At 40.0% G+C, this 27,047-nt stretch overlaps 1 protein-coding gene across 1 annotated transcript; it reads right to left on the minus strand.

The window, feature by feature from the left end:
* Positions 1–1,726: 1,726 nt before the first annotated feature.
* Positions 1,727–27,047, minus strand: CLSTN1 (calsyntenin 1; the record flags this gene model as incomplete). The annotated part of the gene is made up of 18 exons (XM_010075950.1): positions 1,727–4,301; positions 4,984–5,168; positions 5,890–6,025; positions 6,255–6,400; positions 6,990–7,160; positions 7,583–7,809; positions 8,301–8,449; positions 9,090–9,247; positions 10,227–10,277; positions 12,387–12,549; positions 13,799–13,920; positions 15,322–15,570; positions 16,120–16,305; positions 16,404–16,553; positions 17,540–17,748; positions 19,321–19,516; positions 20,931–20,960; positions 26,925–27,047. Coding segments are annotated over 18 exons (2,846 nt in total), but the record flags the coding sequence as incomplete, so codon positions are not given.

Genomic DNA, 27,047 nt, shown 5'->3' on the forward strand with positions numbered 1-27,047 from the left:
CCGTGTGGGAGCAGATCACCCCGTGTCAGCTGCTGCACCACCCCGGACAGCGAGCCTGTCCTTTCACAGCACGCCGCTGCTGTCCACCATCTGCTGACCGTGTTGCTTACCTTCTCTCTTTCCCCAAGAAAAACCAGCTCACATGATGCTTCTTCCCAGTTAATGTGCAGGACTAACGCACACAGTGAAGGACGGGTAAGCGCCTTGCTTGTGCACCGAACCTTTGTGTCACCTGCCCTCTGATGATCGTACAAGGTTTCACCATTGTCCTCTAATGCTTTGATGCCATCTTTTGTAAGTCTTTGAGTTTTTTTTAAGAGCCAGACCTGTGGAGACTAAGCATTCTGCACCCAGACTTAATGGAATATAGAGAAAATTTTCCAGAGTTACAGAATAAAGCAAGGGTGGCAGGGATCCTGCTAAAGAAGTAGGAAATGCAAAGAGGAAAACAGAAGCCCAGCACTCAAGCTCTAATACTGCAGGAGTTAGAGCTCTTTGCACACTCATCAGACAGTGGGAAAGCAGTACAGCACCGCACTAACGACCTCTTTGCGTTCCCTCCCACGGGGTGGCGTGCCCAGGCTCTGCTTGCTTGTGAGTTCCCTGGGTCCACAGGACTTTGCTCCATTTTAGAGAATGATCAAGTAAATAACAATAGTAATCCAAATTAACTTAGGGAGCAAAAGGTATGCAAAACTATCAGGCCCCATGCAAGCTGAGATGCACTGAAACCACAACCACCTCATCAGGGGTTTGTACGTTCTTGTGGAAGCAAAGAAACATACAACAATTCTGGAAAGGTAAAAGCTGCTCTCTCACACTGCCACACACTGATAGTCCAGGATCCTGTCTGTCAGTCTCACCTATGAGCTTCCTTACGCCCTTTCGGGTTCTTGGTTTGCAGGCTCAGGGCAGATCATACCTTCAGCCGTTGTTTCCAGAAAAACTCAAGCCCTAATGTAGTTTTACAGAGGCACAAAGCAGCAGTGGCTCGTGTCATCTGTCCCTCAATTTTAGAAGTGCAATAAAACAAAGTTGCTGCAAGAACTGAGCAATTCCAAAGGTGTTTCTCAATTTCAGCACAGTTTTACAGAGAGGTTCCTTAGTCTAGAAAATTGACTTACCTGCAAGAAGTAAAAATATCGATGAGTCGTCTAGTGGACCTTCCTCCTTGCGCACCCCTGAACAGCACTCTGATGGCTGTCCTGGGTCAGCGGAGAGCCTCCAACTCCACATTTACAAAGCAGCAGCTCACCTGATGGCTTTCATCACGCTGAATTGTACTGAAGATTGAAACTTAAATCACTTTCAAAAATACATTTCACTATAAATAAGTAGGTTCCGATTTTATAAATATGCTCAAAGTGACACCCCCTTGTATTTCTATTTATTTAGAGATGTTTCTGTGATTATTTTTTTTAACTCTGTACAAACTGATTGTGCTTGTTCTGTTGCCTTTGAAGAAAAATATTTTTTTAAGCAAAACCATGGTTCTGTAAGAAGAGAATGTTTACATGTTTAACTTTTCAGTTGCTTTAGGTACATGTTTTGTAAGTCAAAAATTAAAAAAAAACTATTGATAGATTGTACACAAATGCTGCCAAAGTCTTTCTATGCTTAAGAGATCAACGAAAACAAAACTCTTCTACTGCCACCAGCAGAGGCAAATTAACACAGTTAGTAACTTCATTCAACTTCATTCATTAAGAAATCAATGCAAACAATCTTTAGAACCAGAAATTTATTGTAGCTTATAGACTTTCCAAACTGACCTGTTACCAATATACACATCTGAAAAGTTATACCTACAGCGGCTACAAACTGCATCAGGACGGTTACAACCTTTCAGTATTACCATTCAGTCATGATCAGTTTTGGTCTAAAATACAGCAGCTACAGCAACAGTATATGGAAGGATAAGTCTTCTACACATTAACACAGGACAACTGTCAGACATAAGTTAAAAGTTTCCCAATTTACTTAAAACTAGCAGTTATATTACCACATAAGTAGTCAAAACCATTTCCCCATTTTAGAAATCTAAAATTTTACATTAAAAAAAAAAACCAACCCCCAAAACCGGTAAGCGAGTCGTGTGGGTTCTCCTCCCTGCTTCCAGGTCCATCTACTATGGTAAAAGGCACTCCGCAGTCAAGCGTTACCCAGGTAAAACCCACCGTTAGATCCTGTTACACACACCACGAGGTGAGGTCTGCTCTGCAAATCAAAATGATACAAACACTCGTTTATCTCACTGAATTATGACCCTCTGTGCCCCACCCTTTGGCTTGCTCATTGCTCCTCCAGCACGCTCACCCCGCGCAACATTTCCCTGCTGTGTTCTGTCAGCTCTGAGAGGTGTGGGCTGTGCACCTACAACAAAGGCAGACTACGTACAAAAGAGCAAAAACAGGAACTTTGCTTACCGTGCCGAGGAGTGCATGGAGTCCTAGTCCTGCTACAAGCAACACAAGTTACTCTTTTTAATCCACCTCCAAACATAAAAATCAAGTAACAGCTATTCATCATTCACGGCTCTGCATAAAACCAAATGAAGGTAAATAACCAAGCCCTGCCTTACAAAACCCACCACTCTCCACCAAGGGCTCGTAACTTTTCGTACCTTTCAGCTATTTCTTCAGAGAAGTCCTTTGCAATTCCAAGTTAGAACTTTCACCAAAAACAACTGGACTTGAATAACATCAATGTGATTCCCAAGGTTTTCTGGCTGGATAATTTATGCCATAGTTTTTCACAGCAGGAAAACACAATTACTAAGTGTAAACAAAGGCTTCACACACCAACAAACAGTCCAGGTTACTGTACAAGGGGCCACAGGGAATGAGCTGGAGTGTGTTTGATAGAAATGGTGTCAGCTGTGCCCCAAACCCTCCCACTACCAAAGTAGAAAAACTGAACAGCCAAAAAAACCCCGAACACCTATCCATGTAGACTGGTACACAGCCAAGGTGCACAGAACACAGGTCTCAGGCTTTCCAGCATCAGTTACCAACGTAACAATCAACTCCATGAATCATCCGCCCTGTGGGCAGTGTGAACAGACCATCGCTGTACTACAGGCAGCCTCCCGGTGATCAACAGGAGCTGTGGCAATGCACCACAGCACCAGCACACCGGTTTGCCCGCCATCCAAGTAGTGTTTGTTCCCAATAACTTAAAAGCCCTTATGCCAAGACTTCATTGGAGAGAAAAAAAAAAAAAAGAAAAAGCAAACAACTGCATTGCACAGGGCAGCTGAGCCTCTGCAGAGGTTCCTAAAGCCTTTACAATGTCTCACGAGCTTGTCTGTTCCCTCTGCAAAAATAAAGGAGATTAAAGGAAAGAAAAAGGAAAGAAAAACCAGAGCGGGGCATGAGCGAACGTGACAGTCAAGGCCAATGTCACTGCATTACCGAAACATCTACACTAGATAACTGTGCCCGTGCTCCTGCTGCAGCAGTATGAGACTTGTAAGATTTCATGCTTCATGACTTTTTACTTTAGCATGTTTTAAACCCCAATCCCTGTTTCACTACCACAAATGACATAATTACATAATTCCAATATATTTACAAAATATTAAAAAGTCTGTTAGTCTTCTACATATTAACCTCATTCTGCCACTTTACACATGCACTAATGTGGGGAAAGAAATTAAAAGAAATCAACAGGCTGAAACGAGCAGCTTTACCCTTTGTCAACAAGCAATCTTTGCATCTCCTAGAAAAAGAACAAAGAGCCAAGTTTGTTTCACTGAGCAAAAAAAGACAGTTCAGAAATTCATGTGCAATGGCTACAGATCTGTAGAGTCACTTAGCTGAGATGACATGAAGAAAAAAGTGCAAGGTGGTTCCTCACAGAGCGTAAAAAAAAAAATATCCAGTCACTGAGGCATGGCTGAAGGAAAGAGGTGCTAACTACAACTCTAGAAACAGCATCAGGAACTAGCTGACATACCACGAACACGGGGATGGGTGTGGGTTCAATCTACTGGCCAGAATGATTTTTTTTTTTTTTTTAAACACCATGAATCCTTGGTAACAATGGAGTGTATGCGAGTGGAGTCTTCTAGAGCAGAAACATAAAGACAAAGGGAGCAGCTAGAATCAATAACTGAGGGTAGAGTCATCCCATTCCAGCTGTTGCTGTCTACTGACATTCTGTTGGTCCTCCTCCTGCTCGCCCTCCTCCTCCTCACTGCTTTCAGACTCTGCACTAGTGATGTCATCTTCTTCTCCATCTTCACTTTCTTCTTCCTCTTCCTCCTCTTCCTCTTCACTGCTGTGTTGATCCTCGTAAGTCTGTTAAGGCAGAAAGGAGCTGTTGATATCACACTGGCCAAAATTATTTTTATTCTTTTGAATTCAGGCACAAGGCACTGTCCTGAGTAAGAGCTGCAACAGGTTCCTTACTGGTGTTAGATGTTCACAGTAACTAGGCACCAGAAGAGAAAAAGGAAGCTGTGCTCTTTAAATAGCCTTGTGACACTGCTGTCAATCCTCTCACTCTAAACAAATTCTGAAGAGTGATCCAGTGCTTCAAACCCGACTGGAAAAGGACCTTTCAGTAGGATCACACTAACAGCATTACAGTTGCACATCTCTCTTGTTCCTGGTTTTCTAAACATTCCGATCTCAACCACAGCAGAAGGAAACGTCATAAACACTGATGTTCTGACAATAAATTCTTTCAACTTTGGAAAAAGTGGCCCATGGTTGAGGGAGCGTGCAGCACGATAGCCACCAGTGCTGGGCACTGACCTGTAAAACCCCATCGTGTATCATGAAGCTATAACCCATGAGACATCCCAAACACAGCTGCTCTTGGGATGTCACTTAGCACGTTCATTATAAAACCACAGTTAATATCTCCACTCTGTGTTCTGTGGTGGTTTTTTGCTCCACTACTCCATCCACAAACAATCTCAGCCACTATAGCTGGGAAAGGACATTTTTCCATTAAGTGCTGGGCCACCAGCTTTACCTCCATGGGGTTCACAGTGATGGTCAACGCAGAGTCATCCCAGTCCATCTCATTCTCCTTCCCAGTGTCCTGGTCGCGCATTGTTCTCTGATGTGCAGCTCGGATTCGGAACACTCCCAGAATAATCATAAAAACCAGGAAACTGACACAAACTACAATCACAACGGTGGCTGTACTTGGAACAACTGCAACAAGAAAATAAAAGGAGTTTCTTAGATGACACTGATAAGTAACTCTTACACCACAGTGCTAATAACTGCTCCTCTGTTCCCATCACCCGCAAGAGGGAAGCGGCATTGTACCAGTATCAGATGTAGCTACACAGAGGCAGTTTGTCTAAGGCCACTTAAAAAGTCAGTTGGGATGCAAGAACTAAAACTTTGTTCCTTAAGTGTAATTACATCAATCTGAAGGACTGACAACACATGGGAAGCAGATGCCACCACACACAGACTCCTCTCTGAAATGCCTATTCTTCTTTCTCTTACATCCTACACCCACACCAAATTAATATAATTAAAACAGAAAGGACAGACACCACAACTCATCAAGGGAATAACGCCGCAGTTCTTCCCTCATGCCATTCAGAAGAAATGCTGTCCCGGTTCCTCACAGTCGTTTCTCTAGGTCTTACAGTCCCCTCAGGACTGGTACACCTCCCATTTTCCAGTGTACACACACCAACAGAAAGCTCTCCTGCTGGCAGGAAAAGATATTTCCTAGATCTCTCATAATCCACTCCTCCCTGCTTGAGCAACAGCAGAACAGGACCAAGCAGCTGCTTAGATTGTCAATCCAACACGCTGGCTGAAACTCTGGGAAAAAACCTCTCTGCAGCAAGAAGCCTCTGTGACGATTCAATACTGGAAAAAAACCAGCTGAACTGCAGTGACTGAGAATTCTTACCCGAAAAGGGATGAGGGTTAGCCAAGTTGTGACCAGAGAGATCAACAAACGTGTGATGCACTGGATGAACAAACTGTGGCTGTGCAGCGATGTGATTTGCATGTTCAACTGGGTTAGCGGTGTGGATAACGTTCACCTAGGAGCAGAAAGACAATGTTAAACTCCAGAAATGCAACAGTTTACTTCTGAAGGGACAGAAAGAGAGAAAAAAAAAAAGGGGGGGGGAAGGATATCTATTTCCCAGAGCAGGCATCCAACTCTCCTTCAGCACAGCAATGGCTATCTATCAGTTGAGGCAACAACTTCCATCCTCCTAGCCATCCACGCTCTAAAACGTCTCAGAGCAATCAGAGCAGCGCACATACCTCCACTTTAAACTCATTGCTGACATAGCGTCCATTAAGCTCAGAACAGACTAATTTGAACTTTCTGTCAAAGAGAGAAACAGTGTGCCAGTTTCTGTAGCGTATCAAATGTAGAACTTCTTCATAACTAGCCATAGTATCGACCCCTGTAGAGAAAAATAAACAAATAAAACAATTACTTTGCAAAAGACTAGTGCAACATCATATATTCGACAAGTACTGCTCCCTTTCTTCAAGTAAGTTTTCTTGGCTGACAGGTTTTCAGTTCGTAGAAAAAGTTAATACCATAAAGATGCACACAGATGTGGTTCCACTGAAATTGTGTGGATTGATTTTGTTATAAAACCCTAGACTCAGTTTTTAAAGGGATTTTAGGAGTCTTTCTTTCAAATACATAAGATATTCTGAATATAAAATAGAAAGGAATGATGCATGCTCCCAGGCACTGGATTATCTGTGCAAGGAACAAGCCTTTTCTGGGGCAAAGCGTACTTCATTTCCGCAGCCCAGAGGTAACCTGCAATTTGGGACATAAGAACAGAAAGGAGGTTCTAGAATGACATTTTTTCTAGAATGACATATTTTCTAGAACCCCAGCTTTCCACAAAGTAGTCTTAACACCTCTGAGCTTGAAATTCTAGTAAAAAATTAAGTATTTCCAGTGAGGTGTCACACTGTTCCTACTACCACTGCCTTCAGACCCTTCCTACAGAGTCCAGGAGGAGTAACCCCTACCTGTGATTATCATGCCCAGGTTGGAACTGCTCATCTCAATGCCCTTCTGCTGCAATCGCGTCATGTCAATCTCCAGGCTTTCCTGCTCCTGATTTAGTTCCTCTCCCAGCACTGTCACCTCGCACGTGTCCAGGTTATGCATGATCTCCTCAGATACCAAAGACTCTTGTACTAAAAAGCAGAGAAAAGGCCGAAGAGGTGAGCAGAAATGAAGATGCAGTACACGAGAGCTCAGGAGCTATAAAATGTCACATGCAAAATCAACTCTCCTTCCAGAACAATTAAGATCTGGGCCTGAAGTAAAGAGAGCAAGTATTCATGAAATAATGATTGAAAAAAAAAACAAAACAAAATCCCAACAAGGGATATTTACACGAAGCTAATGTTCTGGAAATGGTAGTAAGCCCAGGCAAGTTCTTGTTAGCCCAGAGCAGAGTATCTACATCTTTGCACAACAGATATACACCTTCTTTTCCCCTGCTAGATTCTGTATAAAAGAGAAATCCACGCCGCTTTGCAAGAGAAAGATCCTCCAACATGATTACTGAATGGGGTGAGGGAAGGCAACAGTCATAAGCAGCAAAGGATGTTACCGGTAGGATCTTCATCTCCATCCCCCTCGGGCTCCACCTCCCGTGTAATGGTGCTTATTATGCGAAGCTCAGGAAAGAGGGAAACACCCTCAGAACTCTCAAACTCGGAAGCAGAGCGGGCAAAATGGTTGATGCCACTAAGGCTGATTTTCGGTTCCTCCGGTTGCAAGACCATTACGTATCCCTCCACAGAAGGGATGGAGACGCACGCCTCTTCATTGAAACATCTGTGAGATACAGAAGCCATTTTACACAGTCAAGGAGGCTACTTGAGAGGGAGGCACAATTATGCAGAATAATTGCTTTATAAATTTTTAAAGCTCTGTCTCAGACCCAAGAGTCTTAGATAAATTCATCAACTGCATTAGAAAGTAAGAATTCCCCACCATGGGAGCAATCTCACAATTAATTGTTCACATTTGGCCCCATTTTCTACGCTACGACTAACAGCCACAGCCAACACCTTTACTGAAGGCTGTGATGCTGGAGATGTACTCACAGCATACCCTTACCACAAGTTCCTCCCTATCTTACACACTCCTTACTACATTCTCAGGAAGAAAACAGAGTGCTGATGTAGAAAACATTTCCTGCATTCAGCTATGTGCTGGTTACATCCAGCAAGACCCCTTTGTTCATCACAGCTGCGACACACGAACATCATTCCAGGCTTCAGCATCACTGCACAGAGAGGAGTTACTTCGGCACTAGGACATACTTGACAACACTGGTGATTTTAAGCCTCCGAATCCCAGGTGTGGGGAACTGGCGGGAATTCAGGTAGGAAATGTGCTGCATGGCCTTATCGACTCTGTCAATGTCATCCCCTTCCAGGGTCAGTGCTGACTGACTTGGGTTCATGTGGATCTGAAACAGAAAAAAAGAAAAAAAAATAGAAGAGAATATCCAAACAGTAACACGGCCAGGTAATTAAAACTGGAAGTTCAGCACTGCTTAGCCTGGTGCTAGGATAATTACATCTGTATTCCAAGCAACAAGGCCATTGTTCACTGGCCTTGCAGTTTAACTTCCCCATTCATTTCCTTATTCTAGTCGAATATATTTAGTGTTTCATTCTTTAAGAATCTAGGCAGTTATAGTTCTGATGTGAAGACTGTAGTAACAAGAAGGAGACACAGCTAGTATAAAGGAGAAATTTATCTCTGTTCACACAACTGTGCCATTTAAAAAAGGCACGCAGATCAGCCTCATTCTACTAAGCTGCTCGTCAAGAATCTCTGTCTTTTATTAAGACACCCTGGTACAGCTGGCAAAACAGAGAGGCTTACAAATCTCTCTTCAAAGAGAACAACTCTCATTCTTCAACTCCACTAAGCCTGTATCTATACAGGAAACATTTCCTACTTTTCATGTAATTTTAACACATAATGTCACAATAGATTAGCTTGTTTTATTTGGGACACCCCTACTAACTCTGCCAGCAAAACTTGTCACTATTTCCACCAAAGCAACACACATGCTCCCCTTTATTCATAGACAGCTTTACCTTGATGCCTTTGCCAACGCCATCAGGCATCTGCAAGTCCAGTCCCTCTTTGCAGGTGTACAGGCAATCGATCACTTTCTTGTTTTCCAGTTTCCCAGAACGAATCATCAAACCTGCCAGATTGCCTCGGAAAAACTGAGCCATGTGGAGTTCGCCACCTTCATAAAAGGAGGAAGGAAAAATCTTTGTATGTTTTGATTCTTTTCACTTTTCTTTTGTAGAACAGCCACAAAGTACTACGGACATGCAGGTTAGTTTTCATCCATTCTGGGTGTTAACCCTGTGATTATGTTCAAGCATACAGAAAGAATTAAACAGTTCACCATGCATATGGCCCTCAAACAGCTGTGGCCATCCTGAACTGTGACACTAACATCCTGAACTGTAACATAACAAACATTTCAAAAGAAATTGCCCATACAGCGAGGTCATGTTCTTCATGACGGACAGAACCAATGACATGAACTATGAAACCTGAATCTTCCTGTGGAGGTTCCAGGAATTCTTAAACTTTAGAGAAAGAGTACATATCTCGGATCCACTTTTAGAAACATACACTGATTTTAAGTGTCTCAAGACACAAAATCCACCAAATATCACTACAAATTTCTAAGAAAATAAAAAAATGGCCAAAGCTTTTATGCCCACTCAAGTGAGTATCCATTATAAACTACAGGTCTGTCTTTGAGTTATACATGGGCAACCTGATCTCAACATTAAACTGGCCTTGCTTTGAGTGGGGAGCAGAGCTCCCTGAATTCCAGAGATCCTTCCAAACCTACTGAATAATTCTATGGATGAGGTGCAGTTATGTTTTAACAAAACTGGATGCAAGAAATTAAAGCTGATATTTTACATCAGTAACTTATTTTACACGACTTCACTGCAATCACAATAGTTGCAGATTTGTATGTGGATGTGCATTTGGGTGCAACCGAAAAAAAAAAAAAAAAGAGAAAAAAAAAATCAGCGTATGAAGCTGTGGAAATAGAAGCATAATGAAGACACAAGCCTAGGAGAGGATTATGTGAAGGTCAATGGCCCAAATGCAATGCCTGCATTTCATGCTGCGTGTGAGATGAAGCAATGTCTTGGCTTAAAAATGAAATAAAACAGTAGGGAAAAAACTCCAGCAACCTGCAGAGGTCTCGGGCACAGTTTCATTGTCATTTTCATTTCCTGTATATTCTGTAGAAAAGCAAGACAAAGAATAGGGCAACAGGGAAAGGACCAAATAGTTAACAATTTGTCAAACTCTCTTATCACAGAAAATACACAGCAGCACTTCCCCCAACAATTCTGCTTATCCTCCATCCAGCTGCTCAAGGATTCTGAGTCCTTTGAAACACTACGAGCTGCAGCGCAGGGAAGAAGCGTTACCGTGTTGTTACGAGAACACATCATCACAAGATAACCTGAAGAGCCCCATACACAGCTGCAGTGACAACAGTCGCACCGGAGATCGCTCTAACCACAGACACCCAATCTCACACAAACCACCACTAGAAATGAGAAGCAGGTCTATCAAACGGCTCCATTTATTCTCTCCTCTCCCAGCTGCTAAAGGGGAAATTAAGGCGAGATCCAGCCTGTATCAGCAAATCACCCAAAGGTATCAAATGCTGATCAAAAGGAACCATTACTGACACAGACTTGCTGTCATAACAATAGCACAATATGTACTATGCAGTCAATTTATCAGATGGAAGTGTCTGGGGGAGGAAGCACCAAAAGTGAAAAAACAGCTTTTAATATTTAAAAAAAAAAATGTTAAAACAATTTTTTTTGAAAGCATAAAACCTCTCTCTCCATAGAGGTGAGCAGCCTGATTTCTTTTAAAGACTTGGTAAGACAAAGAGGATGGCCTTAGGCAGTAATTCCCTCCTTTGGCACACTTTTTTTGCCTTGAGTTCTAATCCCCCAAAAATCAGGCTTTTGGTGGAATTTTTAAAAGGTAGCACCTCAAGTTCTTGTATTGCAGTTTTAATGCTCCTATTTCAGTCTGTTGTCATTAAAAAGAAAGTTCATGTCACAAGAGACTAAAGAATCATATCATGGGGCCAATACGAAAGCACGTGAGTTTTTAAACTAAATGTATATGCTTTTGTTAGGATGCAGAACATATATGGAAGCCATCATACAATCCATACACTTAGCTGGAACAGAGTTTCCAAGCTCCAGTTTCTTGAAAAACAGCCACTATAGCTTCCCTTTGAGCTAGAAGAGACAGCTGGAAAGTCACAAACAGAATGAGATGAATTATGGAGAAAATAAACTGACTCGAAAGAAGGGACAACAGAATGAATTTAGCACTGAAATAACATTAATTCTGACAGTGAACTTGTCACAAAATAATAAATTTGATGGAGAGGATATTTTGATAGTTTAACCTTCATTCACACATCAAAGCCTTAAAACTCAAAGAGAAAAGAGACATTGTAAGACAGAAGACTGTTAATTCGATTAAGATGTCTGAAAGCTTTCCATTTGTCACTCACAAGCTAATTCTATGCATTACTGCTGACCGCAACTGCAGTCTCCATTCTGAACTACAGCCAAACATGTATCATTTAATACTGCTGCATCTCTGACCAAAGATTAGCTTTCTGCCAGCTAGGGCGTAATTTAATCAGCAAGCCAACGTTTCAGCTCAGGACTGCAAAGCAAGAGCTCTTGGTAATGAGCCTCCATGTTCAGACGCATCCTTCTCCTCTTTCTCCAGTTTTGAAGAGTAGCTTTCACAAGTATTAAAGCACATGAATCAGCACTTTACACCTTGCAGAATATTGTGTTTTAAGCCATAGTCTGCATACAATAAAGCAGATACTTGCTTTCATTTTATAAGCAGAAATGGTAAAATATCCAAGAGACAGCATCCCTGTGTTGCTCAGCTCAACTGTTTGCTGGTCATGCTTCCATTTACGAGAACACTTCAACATGCTTTTCAACCTATTCAAAATTAACTGTTCTGCTTAGTAGTCTGAAGTCTATGATGTACTCCTTACAAGCGTCATTAGAAATAAGCTATCTATATTCCCATGGTTACCACAAAAATCACGTTAATGGAATGCTGCTTGGTGAGCAGCTTTGTATTTCACATGCACCTGTGGCCAATGAGCTAAAAACACTCTGGAAAAAATTTCTGAAAGAGGAAATACGTGGTACTAGCTAGGAGCAAAAGACAAAACAAGTTACCTTTCATGCACTAAAAACATCTGCTGTGTACTTCTAGGCTAACCACAAAGATTGCATTTTAAACAAAAGTTAATTAAAAGTATTAACAAACGTAATAGTTACCTTGCCAACACGCTCCAACTACTAGCTGTGTTTCTATCCTGGAAGGATGAAGTGGGTAATCTTCAGTCACTGGGAAAGGATCGTATGAAACACCGTCTACATAGAGAGTGACTGCAGGAAATTCAACACTGAGGACGTAATGATGCCACTCTTTGTCACACACCTGAGTAAAGAGAGTTTTTAAAATTCTACTTTAATTTTTTTTAATTACCGTTGAATAACTGATCTGATGCACATTTTGCATACACATATATACAGACATACTGACAAGCTATAAGCCTATATAGGCATACTTTATGTTTTACACACATGGTACACATCTGAAAAAAGCAAACCAACTGTCAAATGTTTATAAATAGTTTCTTTTCTTCTACTGCCAATATAGCAAGCTGTGCGTATTTCCGATCCTTTGATTTTTATAATAGCTAATATCAGCATGTGTCAATTGGAAAATACATACATGGGATATAGTTGGTTATGCTAAAAAGTAACTCATTGTTACTGGCAAAACAGATCTACAATAGTAACCTAAAGGAAGTAAAAGAACCTTTATAAATCTATAGATATACAAGGTTATTTTATCACTCAGATAAATAGACACAGAGGGCTGGAAAAGCACACACAAAATATTTAGTCCCTTCTGTCTCACTCTCCACAACCATAACATCACGAATTAACAGAAACAAGTTCTGCTGATCTTCGTAGAATCAAAGTAAATATTAGTTATTAGTCTTCATTTTCAAACCTAAAATAATTAATACATGACTGAAAGAATACAAACAGACAACTCCTCTCTCTGAACAGGCAGCAGAAAGTACCTGCATCCCTCAGAGGCCTATTAACTCTATTTTCGTGGAGTAAAATCCAATTAAGAAAACTGATTTGCAGCTACTGCTCGCAATGTGTAAAAAGGCACAAATTTTATTTCAGTGCGAAAAAGGATTAACATAAGTTCTCCTGTTATCCTCTTAACACTCTGATCTGCAAAAATGTCCCACGCTCAGAAGTACTTTAATGCTACAAACAAACTAGAATGCTTTCTGTTTCCTCATGCATGCTACCTTACAGCGTATTTAGTGAAGATAAGCGACATCACAGGTAAAAGACTGACATTGTATTTTCACAAATAAATCCACATATTACTGCCTTTCAGGACAATGACTTGTACTTTACTTCATGAGCATCCCAGTGGGTTTAATAAAACCACTAAAGCAGTGTATGTACAAGATGAAAAGGTACAGCTGAATCTACCTCTGACATTGGATCACAAAGTATTTTTGGGTCCTATAAAACATGACATCGGGAGTCTGGAGTTGCAAAAATATTTATTAATAATTATACTGTCAGGGAGTTAATTCTCCGATGGTTTCCGCTGCATTCTAACATCCTACCAACTGTCCTTCCAAACTTACTTGATTTAGTTTCCAGTGAAATTCAGCAGGTTTGTATGTCTTTCCCTCTGAAGGATCTTGGCGGAACAGGAAAACAACCCGACAGTTGTGTACATAGAGTGCGTAGTGGTGCCGGTTCATATCTGCACGAGAGTTTAATTAACATTATTATTTTCTATAAATCTTAAGAACTCCATAGAATTCACCTGTTCTGTAATTTTACACATAAATCCCCAAGTAACTGATAGGAAGAAACAAACATAGAAGTAAATCAGGCATGTTAAGAGGAATGAGAAATGTTTGCAATCGTAGTGAGGGCAAACATTCTTGAACAACCCACGAGCAATGCACTGTTCAATAAACAGACACTCTGCCTCCAATCTAAACCAAGGCACAGGACTGAAGACTCACAGAGATAAAACCTGTCAGAGAAAAAGAAAGAGCTCTACTTGCAAACAGAAGAGCTTTTTTGTTACAAATAAGTAGCTTCTACTGCATCTAATTACTGTTTTGGAACATGTACACGTGGTGGCAGGTGGACGTGCTTTCCTAAGAGAAAACTATATAGTTGTAGCTCTAAAGGATTTAACATTTAAAATAATACAAAGGTGAGATGCTAGAGAAACAGCTAAGAATAAGGAAAAGAAACTTGTTAGCTATATCATCCATTCCATGGCATGGATGAGTCAAGAAAGGAGAGAATGAAAAAAATACCAAAATCATTGGTTTTGATTAACAGGAATGGGTGAAGGTAGGAAAAAGAGGAGAGTATTTGTACCCAGTTCTGAACGACAGTTGCTTTTCTCCTGTCTGAAGAAATGCTTTTAGGATATTACAAATGCTGTTAATTAACTTAAGGGTGAGGGCTGCTGCATTTGCTCTATATTCAGCATAGTTTCCTTTGAAAAACCTAGCAGCATTTTAAATAAAGTATCTTTCTACCACACTGAACAAATCCACTGCTCCAGCTAACAAAGACAAGAATTCTCTTCCCCCCTTAGACAGCAATTATGGAAACAGGGCTATCAGATTTCCTTCTTATTAATAGCTTCTTCAAAATGTTTGTGTCTATAGCATTCACAGAGACTGACATTATGCACAGGGTGAAAAAAAATTTCATCACTGGAGAAAGAAAAATTATATCATCCTAGAAAAAAAAAAAAAGACATAGTAGCAAATGCTGCCACTAAACCTGATCTATTATATCAATGATTTTAGGCAGCATCTAGAATAAAGCTATCTTTGGAGATAAAAAACTGAGACTGCATTGCCAGAATAAGTCATCTACTATGGCAAAAAGAAATGCATAATATAAATTGAAACAGCATTAGAAAAACAAGCCTGCCTAACGTGAAGCTAGGTAACCTAAGGCCATGACTCTATAGGTAAGCACAACGAACAGCGGCTTTTACAGTCCACTTCATCTCACTTCCAAGGAAAACGTGAAATAGAGAAAAAAATTAAGGTTTTCACATCAGCTGCCACAACACATAAAACCAAACAAAACCCAACAGAAACTGTTGATATTTGAAGCATTGACAAACCTGTCTTGTCTGAATTGCACAGAATTGTCTCTTTCTCTTTGGTTCCAGGCCCATGCCTCATCCAGACTGAAATCATGAAGGGCTCTTTTAGATTGACTGTGACAACGCCATCTGGAATCTTCACAGCTTGTGTGCCGTTAAATTCAAACACTTGGTCACTGTCATGACCGTTATCAGTAGGAAGTCCTATTGTCCAGTTAGCAGCACTGCTTGGAGGGGGAAGTAGCTCAGCTGTGCCAGAAGAAGCACCTACAATAAAAACACTCCAGTGAAAAGGTGTAGAAACTAAAAAGATCACTGCTCGTTTCAAACCAAACTGTTTTTCTGAGCACTGATTTTTCAGCACCAACTGTCAGGATTATGCACTATCATTGCACATCAAGAACTCCTCCTTTTAAATAATGCAGCACTAATAAAAGACTTCTAGCATCATCATGACTTCCACAAGTTTACCTTCTGGGTAGATAGCTAATCTCATTGAAATTGTTCTGCTTCTCTACAGCTGTAGAAATGGATTTTGCCTCTCCTGCAGGAACCACCACGTTACCACCACTTGTCCCTGAGCCCCATGAACATGGTGCCTTTTTCTTGACACTCTACTAGTTTTAAGACTAGTATATATCCCTCCAGCTGAAGAGGGCTGCATAAGCATCCCCTCCCAGATATCTGCCTAATAATCTAATAGTCAGGAGCAGTGATGCCCCGAAGATCATATCTACTCAGTGATTTGTGGTCCAACATAATATTCAAAGAAAAACTAATAAGCAAGAGAGACTCTTTTAACAAAAGCCTTTTTACCACAGAGCCTGTGAAGGGATTTCTCGGAGTAGGTGTCTCTATCGCAGCCTTTACCAATATGGTTGGTTTCTAGTTCAACCGTTGCTTGAATTGAGGTTATTGGCTCATCACACGTCTCCAAACGCATACTGGGGAAGAGAGCTAAAGAACCAGTACCAGGCTCATATTCTATTCTCTTGCTCCAACCTGTAGATTTATCCAAAGAAACAATATTAAAAATCTCTCATGTTTAACCGAAGGTACTGGCAAATGCTGAAAGCAGATAAGGAGGAGATTGAACTAACCTTGCCAGCCAGGCTTGCACATAGGCTTAATGCTAATTTTAACCAACACATCCTCAGCAGCTCTCTTCTTCCCACAGTCATACGCTGTTACTGTCAGTTTATACTGATGTTCTTTACCATAGCTTAACTTTTCTGTGTTTTTTATATAACCTGACACAAAAAAAAGCAATAATCAGACATCAATACTTCTCAGGGTCATTGCTAGATTAAATGCATCCAGGTACCCTCCACGTACTTCAAGTGAATTAGCCCTTCGCTATTTGAGTTTTCAATGCCAGACATCAGGCCCAGATTCTTAAAAATCACATAAATCCAGAGATGAGCCCACATACACAGAAGAGCAGGTACATATTTACCAGGCTCTTCAAGGTGCATGACATTACTCAAAATGAAACTGTTCATAGGTGGTAATTGATACAGAAATTGTTTGGCAGGTACCAGGATTCTCTACCCCTTTTTTATTCTTAAATTCCCATGAAAATTATCCATTAGCAATGCACACCCATGAAAATTATCCATTGGCAACGTGGATCCCCCAACAACTCAAACTAAAGCCCACCAAAAACTGCCTCACTTGGCTTAATCATTGTGCTTGAACGGCTAGAAGCAGTCTATAGATTTTGAAGGGTCCACAGATCACTGGTAGAAACAAAACGATCTGAACAAATCACTAGACTTCAAAACTAATAACCATGACACTATAATCTCCAGGGCTACATACGAGCATTTCAAATGTGAAAAGCACACACACGGAATCCCATTTTTCAAAGCTAAATAGGAAACGCTATCCTAACACAGAACAGAAAACTGCAGGCAAAAAAATAGCAAGCTTACTAAGAGCAGGTTTAAAACATAATACAACTACCATATCTCCTTTATTTTGAAAAGCACTGTACAAGAAACACCATGCATTCAATAGACCATCTGCTCCTCCGTAGATAGCACACATATTGGCATTGAAAGACATCTCACTTTTCATTATTAGTTCAAAATGCTCAAGTGAACACGTCCATTAACTATGTTGTAGGAAAACATTAAAACAGGGCTGCTGTAGTTTTATGTCGACCAGTTTGAAGTCCTATTCTTAGGGCAGCAAAATATAGTAATTCTCACTCCACTTCGCACTGTATTCTTACCATCTTTGTCAATAGCGAAAGGTACATCCGGCGTTACAATTTCATAACTGCAAATCTGGCTGAACTGAGGTGAACAATCCGCATCGACTGCTTCCACTTTCAGGATGCTGTCATACCTCTTCCCTTCAATAACTGTTGCCTTGTATGACTTCTCTTTGAACACAGGAGCATACTCGTTCACGTCGTTCACCTGAATATGTACTGTTGCTCTGGAAATAAAGCAGAAAGGTCAGTTACCTATGTACTGCAGAACTCCTCCTCACGAATCTGGCAGAACAGCTCCCTCTTTTACGGATGAAGCTAGCCTTCAGAATTTAAGCTCCCTAAAATAAGTGACCAATGACTAATAAAACAATCGCAACTACCCTAACTAGGAAAGCAGAATAGGAAGTAATACTGTTTCTCTCAATGACCAAGGAGAAAAGGTGAGTAACAAAAAGCATCTGGAATGTAAATTAATGAAGAATTCAATCACTACAGTCCTTCTGTAAAAGCATAAGTTTTCTAATGATTATGCTAAAAAAAAAATCTTTAAGGTTTTATTTTAGCCTATGTGCTATATTAATGCCTCAAAAAATGTCCTTCTGTACCAAACGTACTTTATATGCCTGACTTTAACAGCTAAACTCCAAGATGGTTAAAAGCCACAAAAACCATAACCAGCCACGGGACAGGGAAATTTCAACAGTGGTTTGTAGGTGGAGGTCTTGGAAACCTATCATTCTCCTGTGGGAAAAGAAGAGTTGCTGCTAGATCTGCGCTGGTTCACTACAAACCCATGAATTTGGATAACCATAATTTTTACCAGCCCCATCAGAAGAAAGTCTGTATCTCAACCAACACAGGTAGAAAAATTTATAGAAAAAAGTTGCACAGTGCAGAGAAGGAACTGTATGCTATCAAACTGAACAAAGAATAATTCCAGCCAACCCAACAAAACGTTTGTGGCCATTCCTCTCTTTGAAATCTTTCCTCAAAAGTCAAACTGAATATCAAATAGAGTTTAAGGGCAGACCTATTTCCACAGGTGTAATCCTTAAATTGGTAACTCTCTGCTGCCAATTGGAAGCACACAGCTATAGAGTAGCAAGGCAGTATTTGTCACCAAGATGACTGCTGCTAGGCTGCTCCTCAACCTATCCATGCCCTTCTTTGCTTCACACAAACAGCAGTCTTCCACATGCTCTCCAGATGTTTACACCAGGGTGTTAAACAGTTATTCTCAAGGGCATTTTCTAGAGAGCATTTCACATTGTGGTTTTTTCTTTAGATAACGATTAGCTAAAGATTGCTTTGTTCTCATTCTTTCATCTAGGCAGAGATGAACCTTATGCTATTGATCTTGCCGTTTCTGGCGAGGCTGTCTGGAAATAACAGCAACGTGTATTTTTTTCCATTTAATATAGATTGACTTATTGAACCAGTTTTTTTGTTTTAGAAACTGAATTCTGAAACAACATGAAGGCATGTATGCTGTCATGTTTTATCAACTCAAGCCAGATTTTAACTATATCAACAGTTTTCCTGCTTCTATCCCCACACTATTTTCTAATGTAAATTCAGTGACATCAATGGATAAAGCAGTATCATCTGGAATACAGCTAAAGAGATGACAAAACAGCTCATTTCCATTTTGCTGCCATTTATATTATCATTATATGAAAGTCTTCCAGTATTAACACTTGGTTTACATTTACTCTAAATACACAGGCCATAAATCACCAGGAGCAGGAGATGGCTTGAAACCAAACCTCCCCTCAGCCCACCGCAGATTTACTTACTTGTGGGATTTTTTTGCATTGGCTCCATCTGGTCCCTTTCCACAGTCATAGGCCTGGATGGTGAACGCGTAGTCCTTCTGCAGTTCACAGTCAAGCTTTTCCTTAGAGCGGATTATTCCCTCACCAGTGGATTTATCCACCACCACTGCTTCAAAGGGAACATTTTGCCCATGAATTTTAAATCCACAAATCTCACCTACAGATTCAAAGGAAGAGAGGTTAGTACTGGTGAAAATGATCACACGTTTTTAAAATAAAAGACCAAATATTTTGCAGCCAAGGGTTTGTGAGGGTCTGTGGACAAAGCAAGAGCACTGTGCTTTAAAATGGGTGATTTCTGGGAACTTTAGTAAAAAGAAGCATACGTCTGCCTTCCAAGCAACTTGTTTACTTTGCATCCATTCATGCAGGAATACAAAAGAGAAAAAGAGAAATGTAGACAGGCATTTCACAGGAGTACTTGAGGTAGCTCTAGGGTAAGAGTAGATCTTATGAGAGCATACAGCCAAGGCCACTGGTAATCTCTTCTATGCCAAGCTACTGGGAATAGCTAGGCAGCTTGTTTATTTTGACCAGAGCAAAAGGTTAAAATGCACAGTTACAAGTGAAGGGATGAAAAAGCTTCATGTACAGGTTCAGCACCATAATTACAGAAATTCTGTCAACAGATCAAAGAAGAAAGTCTTCCTGTGCAATGTACCTGGCTAAAATTAGGGAATCAAAATAAACTACCGAATAAGAAAGGTAGAAATACCAACTTCTCAGGCATCCATTTCAACAGCTACCTACTAACACAGATCAGCTATGTTAGGCAAGGAAGCTCTCACATGGAACGATTTAGCAGGCTTTCCTTTCTAGTCAAACTCTCCACCCTAACCAACTTGCAAGAGCAGTCCCTAGCACATCATTCAAAACCACATCTAAGCCCAAGGTTACACTACAAGATCTCTGGCAGGGTCAGCCTGGCAGCACGCTGTGCAGAGCGAGCCCAGCACACCCAGCTGTGCGAGCAAAACCCACTCAGCAAACAGCTGGATCACCTATGCTGTGTTTTTACCTGTAGAACTTGTTTACATTTTGAAGTTGATTTTCTTAAACCAACATAAACCACTCTTTTGCTAGTATAGCTGCAGTGGTATCATAATACCAAGAACGCACTCCTGCTGTAAACATGCCCAGAGGTATTCCAAAAGGGTGTTTGATTCAGATTTTAAACTACTGATGTACTGAAGGAAGTGTTACAAGGCTTTGGCTGTTAAATATTGCTCTACACAGCATTTGGTAAAAACTTCAGATGTCCCAAAAAAGTGAGTTATCAGTGAAAATATCAGAAAACACTGATTTCCCTAAAACCAACTTTTGCAGTGGCCATACAATGTACAATAATCCCAAACGGTTCAAATGGATGTCTGATTTACAGATATTTCTAACCAAGGGTTTGGTTACATAACAGTTTTAAATCGATATATTTTAAAATAGAAAAAAACTGGGAGAATAAATGGGACAAAAAGAGCATGACAGGATCTTCTGTTTAAGTGCTGATTCCCCATTTCATAACCAAAGTTAGTAGGTTAATATTCATAAAAGGGATAGAAAGAACCCTTTATCACCTTCTTTGGTGACTGTCACCTCAAAACTCTCTAAAGGGAGAAAAGATAAACCCAAGTCAGTCACAGGAAAGGCTGAGAAGGAGCAAATAAGGAAAAGGCAAAGATGCACACATTACACAGAAAAGCTTTGGAAAACTGTATTTTAAAATTCCAGTGGTGATTTGCTGTAACTGTTACAATTTTAGAGTTTTAGTTATGTTAAATACGATTTAACTCCAGGTTTTCACTTGTAGAATTTCAAACTATATAATAAGTTTATCAAAAGACTTTTTTCTCTTTTCCTTTTCTTTTTTTTAATAATACCAACTGCTAAACAAAAGATATTTTCCAAAAATTCCATATTAATGAAGAACTATCCTTAAGTAGAATTTTCATCAGAATTTACTTGTGCTATTCTATTTAAAGAAGACATGTTAAATAATTTCAACAGGCTTTTCTACTCTACTGAAACCACCATGCTTCTACATTAAAAAACTTCATATTTCCCTTCTGACTTCCAGATTTTTTTTATCTCCTGTTACTTCTCACGTATTTCAAACAACTTGCGCTAACACAGGTATTCAATTCTCCATTCTAATGTGGCCTTAAAAAGAGATGAGGCACTACACTTACAGGGAAATATTTTTCTTTAAACGGCAAATTTACAGTTTAATACTGAAGCAGAAATATAATTAAGGAAAAATACTGTATAACGTATCGTGATTTGTGGTCCTTCATTTTAAAAGGGGCCAGTTTCTGAAACAGCTTTCATTAAATTCTCCCTGAAACTCACTTCAGGTAACCCCTAGATTTATAATCAGGCCTTTATTTTAATGCACCAAGTATGCTGCCTCTTTGGGCACCCACATCATTTATTTCGGTCTAATCGTACACAGAATATAAATATAACCCCTGATTTTAATGTGCTTTGGTGATAGTTTTGGCAATTCAAGAAAACTTTACACTGCTTGAAGTCATGGCTGACACCACTGATCAGCCAGAAGGGACATTTCAGCTGCAAACTGAAATATTCCACATCTCTTACTCCTGCACACCCTCCTCCCTGCCCCCTTCCAGTAACTCTAGCCTCGAGAGTCAAGGGTTGTGTGTGAAACATTACGATTACAGGAAAAAAATATATGGAAGGGAACACGAAAGCAGAAAACCTGATAATGGAGAGAAGAGGGAGGAGGGAATTAATGCAGCAGTTACCTATCTGGCAGAAGGGAAGGCTGTTTAAAACTGGCTGGTTCTTTATCATCGGAAGTGACCTTTAACTGGCACCAACGCCAATTTGGCTGCTACGAAGTTCAGGCATTATATTTTTGGCTCCTGAGCATAAGACATAAATAAGCTCTCCAGTAGATATCCATTTGTCTCCAGATGTTTTTTAAGGTGTAAAGCTTCTGTTCAAGGTGTACTACAGCTCAGCTCCTCCCAGATGTGTCTCAGAACAATAACTGACTCAATACAATCCTATTTTCCACTTCACACTAGTGAGATTAACAAAAAGCCCTTTTGTTACTACATAGACAAGGTTCCCATGAATGAAAACGTTATAATGTATAAAACCTGGGGTGTTACTTATTGATGTAAGTGCTCTAAATAAGCAGAGGCAGAGCTCCCAACCTAACAGGCTTTTTAAGCTCCCTTCTTCACAGTGTCTCTACAATGGAAAGAGGCAACAAGGAATAATTAATTCCATAAAGTACAAAATATTTCAAAAATTAAGGCTCCCCCTCCTTTCTCAAAAATCCATTACAGACTGTTACAGAGCTGTTTCAAGACAAATAAAACAATTTACAGCTTAATATTCCCATACACAGATGATATTCACTTTCATCTCAGTTATGAAATGCATGTATTTATATAGTATAGCTAACGCTCTGCTGTGATTATAGAATTCTTGGCAGTAATTTTTTTTTATTGCCATTAAGTAAACTTAGTCCCACACCATGCTCCCTAAGGTTTCATGCTATGTCATGTGTGTTTAACACTTTTTCTCATTTCATGCTGAAGCTGAGATACATTACTGAACAGATTTCTACCTCTCCTAATCTTAGAACAGGAGTGATAATGGAAGTGGTTTATATTTGATTTATGGCAAACTATTCAGATAAATAAACTGTAACTAGGGAGGAACTTTACAGTGTTTCACCGAGCCGTAATTACAGTTGAAAAAACATTTCATTTGACAGATACCACAGGTTTGTGGAACTCATGTTGGCCAGAAAACATACGGCAATCCTGTATCCTAAAAGGCATTCTGTATTTCTCCTTTCTAGTGCAGCACAATCAAGGAGAGGACAGTGAGGATCTGGCAGAGTTTTAAGGTTTTGTTGATTTTTACTATTTTATCTCTTTCTGTACTGTTATGATATAATGATGGAACATATTGAATAGTATTGTATCGTTATAAAAAAAGGTTCATAAGATATTTAAGCAGGATATACAGTATGTGACTAGATGCCGTTCAAATTTGGAGTCTGCTATCCCTCAACGTCCCCATTCCACAGCAGAGGATCTCTATCCTCCCAGCTCTAACCTAGCAGCAGTCTACATGAGGATCAAGGAGAGCCTTCAGGAAAGCCTCCCATTTCAAAACATTCAAAATATATTTCTTAGTACCACACAAAACTGTTAAAAAGTAAACCAATTTTAAATTTCACAACTAGTGATAACTCCATTTCAGTTTGTATTCATGCATGATAGCTACAAAACAAAACCTCGCTCCACACAAGCCTTAAATTTGATGCAAAAATGGCTGAAATCCTACTGCAACAAAACTCCCGCCAAGGTATGCCAACTGGCCGTGCATCACATTTGTTGTACGCTCACTGAACCACTCACCGGATGTGCCAAGATCAGAATCTCTATGTGTTTGATTACACAGTGTCATCCATCTCCACAGACCGTTCCCTCCCAGCCATCACCCAGCCGAGGGCTGCCTTACGCACACGCCAACTGCAGACAGGGCGTCAGCACAGCTCCCAGCCCTAAACCAACAGGGGCTGGCGGTGAGCGCAGAAACACGGCATCAGCACTCGCCCTCTGCAACGTGCGAACATCACACACCTCCGGGGAGAGCCTGCCCGAAGGGATCGGTGAATTTGGGGGATTTTTTTTAAAGAATGAACTGAGATTCTGCAAGATCATTTTCAAAGCTCTATGCATATTCATGCCCTAAGTCAAAAAATTCCTAACCCCCACAGAAATACTTCGTGCATCACAGATTTTTAAGGGGAGAATAAAGTATTGTGGCTGAGAAATGGTTTTATCTAGGAGCAAGTTGGGGAAGAGAGATTAAAATCCTGCTACAGACACATCGAAAAACCCAGGAAACACTTCCTTCCACAAGGACAACGCTTCCAACATCTTGCCAGCCAGCCCCTGCGTTATACTCTCCTAACAAAACACATCCAGCTACGTGAAGGCATCCTCACACAATATTGTTTCAAATCCAATAAAAATTCAGTTCCTCTTTGCATAGTGAAGGGGAAATCCATACCGAGAGCTTCAGACAGTGAACTGATTTTAGACATGAATTTCTCTAATGTACAATAGAAAATGTAGCTGTCCTTTTTTTCATTTTTTCAGCAAAACCATTTAGGATCAAATTCCACCATGACTCAACTGGTAATGTAGGAAAGTTTCACTGAGGAAGGAGAATGCACATTTGTCTGCTCAAGCAGATCTGTAACAATCACAGTACAACAGACCAATTCCATTGGGTCTCTACACCTCAGGTAGGATGACAAGATAACTGGCGGGACTATATTCAAATTGTGTTTTCAAAAGTGTGTTGTTTCAGATGTAAAACCATCCAAATTACCCTAGAAATAAATGTCTATATAACCCTACTTATTTTTGCACACCTCAATTTGAGGATCCTACCCACAGCACAGAGTGAACACAGTAACACAACATTATTTTTCTTGCCCCACGGTTCATGCACTACAAAGCACTTAAATGAACTAGTTTCAAGATGTTTCGACATGCTCAGAATGGAAATAAAGCAAAAAGCTCTATTTATAATACTTTAAACTTGCAGACAGTTCAGAAGTTTCACAGCTCAGCTCGAGGACACAGTTAATTAAAATATGAAACCTTTTGAAGCATGAATAAATTTGATTTATAAGTAGGAATATCGCAGTTAGGGCTGAAACAGCCTTTTAATGCTGGAACGCTTTGTTTTGCTGTGAAAACATGTCACTGATCTAATGGGCTTCTCACACTTAAACACCCACATAGATGCTGCTGGACAATAACAATGCTATTCTCCATCCGAGGACATGACTTCAGCACGACAAACTAGAGTTGATAACGCTGATTCAACACCACTCCCACATCTGCTCTCCTCAAAGACAGATTCAAGTATTGCCGCATTTAATGGCAGACAAATACTTTTATAGATTCCCATAGCACAACCATTAAAAATTTGGGCAATCCAAATCCAACGATCATATCGAGGAAAGTTTCTTTACAAAATCAGCGTGCAATACTCAGAATTGAAGATAACTATTTTAAATCCATTGTTCTGCTGCTGCTGAAGAACTGTCAGTTCTTGAAAGCCAAAACATATAATGTTTATACAAACATTTAATAAAACCAACTTCCAGTTGGTAAAAATGTTCATTAAATGAAAGCAGGTTTATACAATTTAGATCAACACAATGGAAAAGCAGTTTCATTGAAGTGACGCTTTGACATGCGATTTTCCTCTGCAAATCTGACAATAGATTTGAAGATATTCTGCCAGTACTTCCTTAAAGCTTTATGATATCCAGCACTCAAGAAAACTTTACTCTCCACCAAGAGGTATAAAATTGCTGTTTCCGACATCTGTTCATTGCTGTCAAACGACCAGCACCTACATTTAAAGCACTTTAGAAAGGCGAGAGATGGCTCATTCTCCTCATCACCAAGCAGAGAGGCCAGCCTTCCCATACCGCTTTGTACTGAACAGATTGTGTGTATCCCAACACAAGCGTCTTCACTTGGAAAAGTTTCTGTTCATAGACACCAGTTAAGACCACTTAAGAGCCTCTGCCATGTGTATCCAATACACGAGACCATTTGAATTTCAGAGGTTTACTATCATCTCTGAACTTCCCGCATTTACAATGCAGCCTTGAAGATAATTACAGCTTTATGACAACGCAACAAAACTGTTACTTTAAGTAAGAAAGGCAAAAATACTTTCCATAATACTGCACCCGATTAATGAATACAGTATTCCAAAACAGTAGTTTCCATTAAAAAAAAAAAAAAAAAAAAGCCACAAAAAAACTACTGTGGAAGTTTGTAAGAAAACTGTCACCTGTCAGTCCTATATCGAAAGTAAAGAATTAGCCCACGTTTTGCAAATGGCTTGTGTACCATTCTCTATATTCTTTGTTAGAGGACAAAAACTCTTTTCTTCAGGTAGAAGAGGCCGTCCATTTTTTAAAATGCCCCAAACTGCTAAGCAAGCTTATCACAGAAGTCCAGATTTCTGCTGGAATTCTCAGTCCAAATACTGCACAGAAGAAATGCCATCTTAATTCTACTCATTACTGTTCTCAATCTATTAAGACACAAGTCAGAAACAGTAACAAAACAAAGAACTCTTCAGAATGAGAGCAAAATAATTGCTTCAGAACTCCCAGACTGAATGCTGAGAAATGTGGAATCCAGAGGACTGCAGAAAAGGTTAGACACCATGCAAAAAAAAAAAAAAACCCAAAACAAACAAACCACAAACCACACCAGAAAAACTAATATATACAGATGAAATTGAAAGCAGCATGGAATACTGGCAATACAGGGTACGCTCTGGTTTGGATTTTGGATATGGCTGTATATTTACGGCTGTAAATATGACATAAAACTCTGGTCCATGCACAAACATTGCCTAGGGTCTAAAAGCTTTGAAACGTTACGCCACTGCTAGGGTAAACACACTAAAACACTCAGCATTTGTCATCAAGAAAGCATTTCACCTTTTTAAAAAGGAAATGCAGATGAATTCTTTACCTGCAAAACGCAGAGGCGCATCTTTGTCCAGGGCTATTAAAGGGGGGTCCAAGAGCACCGTGTTGTCGTTTTCTGTCACTATACCATGATAGGTTGTTTCAATCCATGGCTTATGCTTGTTAA

Source organism: Pterocles gutturalis, unplaced genomic scaffold (assembly GCF_000699245.1).
Source record: "Pterocles gutturalis isolate BGI_N339 unplaced genomic scaffold, ASM69924v1 scaffold5818, whole genome shotgun sequence".
NCBI lineage: Eukaryota > Metazoa > Chordata > Aves > Pterocliformes > Pteroclidae > Pterocles > Pterocles gutturalis.